This window comes from Asparagus officinalis, chromosome 7 (genome assembly GCF_001876935.1).
Source record: "Asparagus officinalis chromosome 7, Aspof.V1, whole genome shotgun sequence".
Lineage (NCBI taxonomy): Eukaryota > Viridiplantae > Streptophyta > Magnoliopsida > Asparagales > Asparagaceae > Asparagus > Asparagus officinalis.
This window is the reverse complement of record NC_033800.1, coordinates 148,581,800-148,592,449: the sequence shown is the minus strand read 5'-3', so window position 1 is coordinate 148,592,449 and position 10,650 is coordinate 148,581,800. Positions and strand designations below refer to the sequence as shown.

The 10,650-nt window shown below is 37.7% G+C and overlaps 1 protein-coding gene across 1 annotated transcript; it reads right to left on the bottom strand.

Annotated features, from left to right (window-relative positions):
• On the bottom strand, nucleotides 962-7,454 carry LOC109848249 (outer envelope protein 61-like). The gene is made up of 11 exons (XM_020417672.1): nucleotides 7,135-7,454; nucleotides 6,121-6,351; nucleotides 5,461-5,517; nucleotides 5,202-5,330; nucleotides 4,840-4,917; nucleotides 4,194-4,264; nucleotides 4,049-4,098; nucleotides 3,746-3,944; nucleotides 2,683-3,415; nucleotides 2,298-2,441; nucleotides 962-1,439 (listed from the first exon to the last, which is right to left on the bottom strand). Exons 1-11 carry the CDS (start codon nucleotides 7,228-7,230, stop codon nucleotides 1,293-1,295), a joined length of 1,935 nt encoding a protein of 644 aa, XP_020273261.1. The 5' UTR covers nucleotides 7,231-7,454; the 3' UTR covers nucleotides 962-1,292.

The following is a 10,650-nucleotide window of genomic DNA, read 5'->3' as shown; positions in this document are numbered from 1 at the left end:
GCCCTTTGCACCATAAATACACTCTATTCAAAGACAAGTGGGTTAAAAGGATATATAATGGAGGGAGCGCGCCAAAATTTCCCCCAAAAACGGCCATCACCTCGCCTTAATTGCGATGGGAAGGGATCGCCAGGGATCGGATCACGTTTTCGAGGCACGGAGAGAAAGGCGGGGGTATTTTAGGGTCTCTGGGTGCAAATACGGCTGAGAGGATGGCATTTAGGGCTCAGTTATATTTTTTTGAATTTTTAAGGGTTTAGCCATATGGGCCAAAATACATGGATTTGGGCCACATGAGAAGTCAAAATTTGGGGCATTGAAGCAATTTTTCCAAAGATCAATGCAGCTTAAGCGCATAATCAATTTTGATATATTTAGAAATACTCCACTAATTGCCAGTTAGAAAATTGACCGCAAGGCACATATTTTATAAATATATCTTTAATTAACTTTTAAAAAATCTTGATCATTTTAGAATAAGCAGCTCTTGATACCTAGCATAAAAATACAATTGGATAGGACACTTTCAAATTCAAGAAATTTGAAGTGGGCTGCGTCTAAAATACCTTTCACTATCAAATATAGGATATTTGTTTTCCTAATGGCTGTGGCTCTTGAAGAAATTAACTAATCTTCTGTGTTTTTTCAGCAAATAAAATTGAATATTTAAAGCTGTATATTTACTGAGCGGCCCAGTAGGTCACATGACAAAACTATGAGCGGCCCAGTAGGTCACATGACAAAACTATGTCACTCCCTCACAGAGGATCTGAGTTCATTTCCCACGTGCGCCAAAGCGCGATAAAAAATGTATATTTACTAGCTTGTTGTAAGCAAAAGCACAGTTACACTCAATTAAGTCAGGTAAATTCAATCTTCGAATAACTATGTTTCAACTGTTCAAAGAGCTCACAGAACAGTATTTTCTATTGTGAAAAGAATAAAAAGCTCAAACTCGAGCTGGGAAAACACCATAATAATAATATATAATATAATACAAAAAACGCCAGTCTGATAAACAAAACAATTTTCCTTGAAATTAATAAACCAGCAATATAAACATATCATGAAAACATATCTCTAATCTTTCCCTCAGTCTGTGTAGTCTTCTAACTATACAGTCATAAACTTTATAAAGCATGTATTCAGTCCCATCAATTGTTTTGTGGTTCATATCAGGCTATCAGCTCCTGCGTCGGTAAAGAACATAGATAACCGAAAATTCCAATATAATTCATATGGGACTGCTCATCTGAATGGCGAGATTTGTAAAATTATAGCGACATGAGCACTTATCCGCCAAAAAAGCCAAGTCGCTGACAGATGAAGGCTAGGATCAACATAACGATTGCGAGGATTAATCCAGGTTTTCCCAGCAACCAATTCTTTGTTTTCTTTACTGTTTCAACACCTCGCTGTGCTCTTTCTGCCCACCGCATCTGATAAAAGGGGGAAACAACTTTAGTAGACAGAGGAAGTATCAAGTACGATCTTAGTATATCAACAATCTGTCATATTAATGCGTACGTGTGCCACAAGAAAAATAAATAATTAAGGCCACATTACTAATCTATATTCTATTTCTATCAAATAACTTAAAACTTGCAAGCATAATCAAGAAACAGAACTGCACACAATTTTAAAAGTGGGCAGGTGGACGATCATTTTATTTTTACATATTCCAGCATCAAATATTCATATCACTTCAACATTTGAGCCTCATCTGCATTTTTCGTGAGATTGACACGTTTACAAGGAGACACGCCATGATTCTTCTACACTTTTTTTCTGCCAATTACTTTGCCGTCAGGCTTTATGTTGAGCCTGTTTTATCAGTTTCCATTAATCCGAACCTTGTAGACTACATGTATATGCTTGGCATTTCTTAGCCGCTATAAAAGCACCAATTCTGTGCATAATATGACAGAGGATCAGAAAAAAAGTTCTTTCCGTATGGCCAGATTGAGCTCATTAACGTCCTAAAAAGTGTGCGGTTTCTGGTTTCAACCCTAGACAGAGTATCCTTTTTTAGGAGTCATGGGATATGCAGAGTAAAACGCCACACTTTCACCAATAAGCTTAAGAAGCATGTGAATAAAACTTCACTGTTTGAACCAATAAGCAGGCATGGGAAACAGAAGGCCCAGGCTTTGAGGAACCCAGATTGTAGATGTCGAAAGAAAAAATTAGTTAATTTGACAATTATGGGGGAAAGTACCAGAAAATTATACAGCTAAATCTAAGAAAAACAAAGAAAAAATAATCTAAGAAATATGGTCTACCGAAGGCTTGCATACCATTTTATCCAGTTCTTCTGGTGATAACGATGACATTGTCTGGTGAGCCTTTGCTGCATCCTCTTTTGATAGCTTCATCCCATACTGTTCACTCATATTCACCATCATTTCTGGGCTGATGCTTTTCATCATAGATGTAAACATCTGCCAATTTGATCTCACTCATATTCACCATCATTTCTGGGCTGATGCTTTTCATCATAGATGTAAACATCTGCCAATTTGATCAAATCAAGGGAATAACATATCTAGTGGCTGATGCTTTTCATCATAGATGTAAACATCTGCCAATTTGATCAAATCAAGGGAATAACATATCTAGTATAGAACAGGAAAAACCAAAGGAGTTTAAACATTGTTAAAACTTTCTAAGCAAACTTCCAACCTGTCGCATTGCTGGGTCTTTCATTGAATTTCTCAAAGTTTCCTGCAAATCAGCAGATGAACCTGGATGGCTAGATGACGCCTGAGCATTTCTTGAATTGGAAAACAATGTATCAGAACTACTTTCTCTTGCATCAAGGTGGTCCATAGTATGACTTCCTTCAGCAGTTGATGCTTGATATCCACTTTCAGATCTCTGGGTGGTATTTTCTGATGTGGAGTTTGAAGGAAAACCATTAAGATTCATTGAAGACACAATTTCAGACTTCTTTTGAACCTCTTCAAGGGACATATTGCTCATCCTGTCAGAAGCCATCTTAACCATTTCAGGTGTCATTTCTGGAATTTGTGAACTTAACCTACTCTCTGATCTCTGAATGCTGCCATCAGATGCAGCATTTGTGCTGCTCACATTCATCGAATAGGCAATTTCAAGCATCTTCTGAAGCTCTTCAGGAGGCATCTTGCTCATATTATCAGATGCCATCTTAATCATTTCTGGCGTCATCTCTGGCATTTGTGAACCGAACTTTGATCCATCTCCATTAGTATTTGGAAAGTTTGGGGCTTTTCCTTTCAAAGAAGAAGCAACTTCCAGCATTTTCTGAAGCTCTTCAGGCTTCATCTTGCCAATCATACCCGAGGCTGTTTTAACCATATCAGGTGGCAATCCTCCAACACCCATAGCTGATAGCTTATCAGGATTGGCATTTGAAATATAATTTTGGAATGACCTGACACAAGTTAATTCATAAACAGATAAAATTAGTAAGAATATAGAGCCAGGTAAAAAAGGATAAACTATGCCCTGTATACATACTGATTAGTAGTTATAGACAATGATCTGAAAACAACAGGAAACAAGCCTGTGGCACTAACGTATTTTTTGTAATCCCAACCATAATTGCTGCTCTTCATAGTATAAGATAAATGAAATATGATAAGATTTTTTTTTAATCACATGGTTCTTTTGGATGAACTCCATTTATACTTTGGCTTTGAGAACCATATAAGGAAGCAAGCCTGCATGGAAAAATAAAAAATTAAACAAGTATCGAGTATACCTGATGGCTTCAGGACTGTCTCTTAAGCTCTTTAAGTACTCAACATCAGCAGCAGAAGCTCCATTGTTTGACCTGCCATTTTCAGAGAGTTCACTGGCCTCAGCCGGCTCAGACAAAGACCATTCTGAAGATGAGATTTTATCACTCTCTGATTGTACTGGATCGGTCTCTTCTTCATCTATTTCTTCGATAATTAAACCTGAATAATCCAGGTGTATCAAAAGAGACATAAGTGATACTTTACAATCCAACTAAAGAAAATTTTCATCACTCAATCAGAAAGGGACAAGAAAAACTACATACCTCTCGACGCATTCTTGTCTCTAGCTTCCATCAATTTTTTATTGGCATCTCTGCATCATTACACAAGAATCACACATACTGATATCACAAAAATAGTGCATTTATAGTACATAAAAGTATCCCACCCACAAAAGGGATTCCATACCTGAAAACTTCTGCTATAGTCTCATCTTCTGGAGAAAATTTATGTGCCTTTCTCAAGTCGGAAACAGCAGCCTGATCAAGCGGTGAGTGAATAATACTATCATTAGTGGATATGATGCTTTAAAATGGAGACAAGATGGTGGACAGTGGACACAATAATTGTTTAAAATCAAGACACGAGAGTGAAACTATGTTGCATATATCAGATTCCATATACTTTTTGAAGTAAATTGCACTATACAAATTTTCAAGTAATGGATATGAATAGACATATTTATCATGTCTTGGTGTGCCATACATGCCGATTTTTTGTTTCGGAAGTTTATATATCGTAAAAATCAAATGACGCTAGATGATTTAGAGAAAACCTAAACTAGGATTTCCTCTATAAAAAAATAATTGGAGATTTCTCACTAGAATGTGGTCAGCTTCTGAAGCAAAACCTAAACTAGAATTCATGAAAAGACCCCACAATTCTTCACCCACAAATGGTAGGCAACTTCCAGGCCACAAAAACTCTGGGCAAGAGGGTAATTGTTATAAATAGACATCTACTGAAATAAAATAGCTTTCTCATATCATAGATTCTACAGGAAGATTTCTTCAAAAAGTTCCAAATAAGCCATTAGTAAGCAATAAAAGCTTACCTCCAAATTCCCAAGTTCTTTATATGCTTGACCTCTGCGATAAAGAGCTTTAATATTATTTGCATCATATACCAGAACCTGGAATAAACAATAATACCACTTAGAAAAGGTGAAATGATAAATCATGCTCTAACAAGAGAAACTACATATTTAAGCTCTTGCATGTTTAAACCAAAATTATAGTAGAGTAATTTGTTTGACAAAATCCTAAAACTGGAATCGTGTAGTGCTATAGGACGTATTATGCTTATAAAGCCTTGTAGATATACTTTATTCACAATTTCAAGAGCCATGATGGGTCTACTTGATTCACAATTACAAGAGAGAGGGAGAGAGAAGGGCAGTAATTTAAGACAATGTACCTCTGAACCTTCCTTGATGCACTCTTCGAGTTGCCCAGTTTTCAGGTAACATGACATTAGATTAAGAGAACACTGCAACTGAAGAGTTCCCATCTCGGCTGACAGGATGCCTTTCAAGTTGTTTTTTGCCTGATTATGCAAAATGATCAGATTAATAAATGAATAAATGACATATCAGATAATATTGAGAATAAGCAAGCGCTAAAGAGTACATTGGCAAAAGTATACAAATACAAGAAGAAATTTAATATAAACATACAAGAAGATATTTATTAGCAGCCTCACGATATAATCCACGGCCATGGAGCTTGTTCCCCTGAAAACAAGAATAAGAAAAGAATATAATCAGACCGTGATTTATATGATTATATCAAAAGCATGGAGAGGTAATTAAATAGATGATGATAATATACGAACACGAGAAGCACAACCTCACTTACGAGAAAGGCTTTGGTACACAAGGCAATCACCATTAAAACATAAAAATGAACAGAATCCCACCCACCCCCACCCCACTCCCCAAACCAAAAAAAAACTCACTAGCTGCCAACGAAATTTCTTTTTTATCGTTAGATCTTTCCAAAAAATATCGTCCTTTATATCACTTAGCTTTTCGATGATCTGCTCATCCCTCTACATGCTGCCATGCCAGTCTACCACATCGAACCTATCAGAAGATTATAAACTTTTATAGAGTGTCCGCGCGATATATATTCCACAAACATATATATCATGTGTTACATTGCTGTTAGTAGTGAAAGTTTTTATTATAACACTGCATGATGAATATTGGCCTATGCCTATGTGGCACCCCCACCCCCAACCCCCAAATCAAACTGTAAGCTGCGCCTCGGATCTAGCTTAACTGAGGACAATTCTAACCAATTTTTATTCGCACTTAATAGAGATAGAATAAAACATCCTGCTTCAGCATCTGAGCTGCACTTATTTCATAAGAGACCTGTGCATCTGCATGAGCCTTCATAGCTGCAATCTCTTCAGGCTTCGCTTTAGCCACTTGCTCGCCAATTTCTACCATATCCTCGGTTCTTGTGTGTTTTAGCTGCTCTGCAGCATGCCTCAGATCATCAGGCCTCAGATTCTTCATACTTTCTGATGCTAATCTTACAAGCTCAGGATTGGACATCATCTGTAAGATAATCCACAAACAAATATTTTAAGTCAGGTTATTCTGGCAAAAGTAAAGGTTACAGTCAGAAATAGATTTTGTTATTAGTAAGTAGTTAGGTTGGTATCATGTAAAGTAACATGCAGTATGACAATGATCAACCTAGTATGCAATCGGTCACCTGTGTAGCAGCTCTATTTCTTGAAGGATGCTAAAAACAAGTACAAACAAAGTAAGGACGATGGTGGAAAATACCGCAATCAGGTGAATTCATGTAACACAAGAAAATTTAACTCAAGCGTATTAGTGCAAGATAAATGAAAGACTCGGGCAACTGTTACATACGTTCTAACAGGGGATTGCTGGTAAGTTCACTAGGTCTTTCTTTGTGTGTATGTGCATGGGCGGGCATGTGTTCGGTTGGTGTAATTTGATTTGGTTTTTGGTGCTTTGGGTATCCATTAACTTCCTAAGTGGTAACTAGGTATTGAAAGGTAATTTGATTTGGTTTTTGGTGCTTTGGGTATCCATTAACTTCCTAAGTGGTAACTAGGTATTGAAAGTGGTAGTTCAGGGGGTAAGGTGGGTCAGAAAATAGTTCAGTTCACCGAGTAAGCATGGACGAAATTAACAGTTTGGGGGCATGTAGAATCTGATGAAAAGCTATTTACATCTATTAGCAAGGTTTTGATTACAAAAAAAACAGCATAATTCTGCGGATGCATTAAAACAGAAGAGTTGAAACAATAGCAACGCTTTCGATCTATATTTTAACGATTCTACGTAAATTGATTGAATGATAACCTGTTGCTGGAGCTTCGCGAGCTCTTGAGGAGGGATCCGGCTCATCTGCTCCTGAGCGATCCTCATCAATTCTGGATCCATCATCCCGTTATACATCGATTTGTTCTTCAAATTGAGAGAAAAGAGCGGAAATATCAAATCTAGGGTTTTGATTTGGGAGCGGAAGATAAAACCGTGGGGAGTTTTATTAGGGAGGGGGGCGAGAGAGAGAGGGGGAGAGAGTTTTATTCGAAATTGGATATTTGAGACGGCAATAAAGACCGCGGTTTGAACGAAGTAAAAAAAAATACCGACCACCGCCTTGTCAAAACAAAACTAGCTTCAAATTTGGGTTCGAGCCTTATAACTTGCAAGCGTGTGAAGCGCGTCCGGTCTCGATAAGGATGTGAAGAATGTTGAGATGTAGTGGATGAGGTGTGGATATACAAGTAAATTTTTTCAAGGAAAAAAACCACTAGATTTTGTGTGTGTGTGTATATATATATATATATATATATATATATATATATATATATATATAGAAATCACTGAGACGAGAATTTTAAGGAATGCCCATAACTGAAATCAAATTCTCAAACTTCGACTGCCAATTTCTCGTCAACCTTCTAGTGGCTAGCGTGCCAATTTCTGATCAAGACAAGGGCAGTTAAGGCCATGACAGGTAGATGTCGAAGATCTCTACAATTAATTGAAGGCACGAAAACCTTAAAAAAAGAGGAAAATGGAAAGAGGTCGAACCTGAGAGTTTCTCAGTGGAGCAAAGAGGAGAGGAGAGAGAGAGGAGCTCGACGGCGAGATCGCGGAGGAGGACTGAAGGCGGAGGAGAAGGTTGAAGGCGAGATCGCAGAGGAGGAGGGCCGAAGACGAAGGAGGAGCTCGACGGCGAGATCGCAGAGGAGGAGGGCTGAAGGCGTCGGCGTGAAGAGATGAGAAGGAGAGAAGAGAGGGATCTGGGGAGAGAGAGGGTGAGGTTAGGGGGAGTTTGATATTTCACTTGGGAATTGGGGATGAAAAATTTGTTTATGTAATTACTATAAGTATTTACAATTTGTTTATGTATAATATATGTATATGTGTGTGTGTATATATATACATATACATATACATATATGTGTGTGTATATATATACATATACATATACATATAATAAAATTTAAGAGTTTGGAGAGGAGGTTAGTGGTTCAAATCCTAGTCACAACAGATATTTGACTCTCAGGTCTTTAAATTCTACAATTATTTTTAATTTTGTTTGTTTCTATAAGTTCTACAATTATTTTATATCATTTTAATTTCTATAATTTTTTATATTTGTAAATTACATAATTATAATTGATTAATAATATAATTTTTTAATCAAAATTGTGTTTATTTTTTGCTTTGTATTCTTAAAAAAGTAAAAAAAAAATTAAAAAAACAAATAAAACCGGCCCGGCCCGCTCAGGCTCGGGCCCGGGTTAGGCCGAGCCAGATGTCCCATAGAGAATAGACGAGTATATATAGTGTCTGTGCGATGCACGGAGTTATTTAATATTTAGCTTGTGAATTTTCTGAACATAGACAAATGTCACAAACATTTAAAATTTCATGTAACCAAAAAATGGTATCACAATGCTGAAAAATGCTAAAAAATAATACATGAGAACATGCTACTTATAGTTCTGAGCAAAATCAGTTTCAATGATACTATGTTCCTCTGTTGTGATTCTTAGTCGTACATAATTATGAAGAGAGAAAAAACATAATAATTAACATGATTACCATTTAGATAAAAAGAATCACCCAGAACAGCATGCAGATTAAAAATATTCTTAGTTTATAAGCAAACTATAAAAGAATATTCTAACTAAGTAAAACACTCTAAAAATAAGAAGAAAAATGAGGAGAAAATCATCATGACGTCATGAATAACCTTATCTATAGATTGCAAATTCATAAAGTACACAGTTCCAACCTTCTAGAAGTACCGCAAAAGAAAATGTATATAATTTAATTAAAGGGTTTTTTTATCCCTTCATGAAAACCACTTCTAAAATTTAAAATAGGGAGGGTATACGGGAAAAACCTTTAATTTTTAATTTATACAGAAACCACCTTAAAAGTAAATTTAGTTTTCGATCAACCACTTTTAGACTATTACTGGTCTAAATTTACTCTGAATCCCTATAATATCCTGACTAAATAAGTGTGCTAAGCACACGATTCCTACCTAACCGTGTCAACCTCGATACTCTCTATATTCAATCAAATTCTAACCATGATCTCCGTTCCAACCTCAATCAACCCCTAAAAATGACTCAAAAAAGCCCGGTGTTCTCTCCCATAAAATAACTCTAATTTATGCGGTTTCTTAGGAAGTGAAAAAAAATAAAAATAAACCCTATTTAATGTATGTATTTTTGGGGCTTGGGCCCTTGGCTTAGGATAAGCATAAAGCGATCTCAATGCTGACAACTGACACTAAGGGCCTGTTTGGTTCGTTTCCTTCACTCTTTATAGATGATTTTCCTTCACTTTCTTGTGTTTCCTTCACTTTCCTGAAAAATGTTTCTTGTGTTTGTTTCGCCCAAAAATATGTAGTGAAAGTACTTTCTATCATTTTCTAGTGTTTGGTTCAACTCGAAAAAAGAAGAAAATAATTGATGTGTGAATAGATTCCCTCATTTTTTAGTATTTGGTTCAAACTAAAAAATCAAGAAAACTTGATTGTGGTCACCATGGTAAGATTACCATTGTAGGCAATAAAAATTGCCTTTAATCCTTATCAGAGAAGTTCAGAACAAAACTGCTAAAACCTCGCCCGAAATAGCAGAAAAAGGGGAAAACGCAGATATCTCCCAAACCGTAAGGAATTTGGCGAAACGGAGGAAGCGAACTGAAGCCTTTGGCTTGGTTGGAGCTCGCCTGCAACTCAAATTCGCCTGCAGTCCCAAATCCGCCTGCAGACCCAAGTCTGCCTGCGCACCTGAGCTCGCCTGCAAACCCAGTTCGCCTGCTAGCTCGCCTGCAGACCCAAGTCCGCCTGCAGTCCCAAACTCACCTGCAGACCCAGTTCGCCTGCAAGCTCGCCTGCAGACCCAAGCTGCAGACTCGCCAGCTCACTGTCAACTGCCCACTTGGAGTATGGGAACAGTTACATCAGTGGTCAAATCCCACAAATCAAGGGAGAGGGCACAATACTCCAGGCCCGTCAGATGGCCGTCCACAGTACGAATGAGCGGACAGGCGCCGAAACAGCCTGCACCCTCATAAATGCGGCTCACCTCAGTTGTCCAGGTGAAGGGACGAGAGCCGCCAACGCTCGGTGGTTGGTCAGATCCACGCAAGCATCTGACAGCCGTTGTCACGCATACGAGGAGGGGCTTTCCCACTCCTATGTAGCGTGATGCAGAGCACAGCTCTTCGAATGACCATTGACGGTACGAATGAACAGCAGGACGTCTCCGAACAACGTGTGGTCACATCCCATAATTCAAGGAGCAGTCAAGCTATCTCCCTCACCTCTATTAGTGGTCAAAT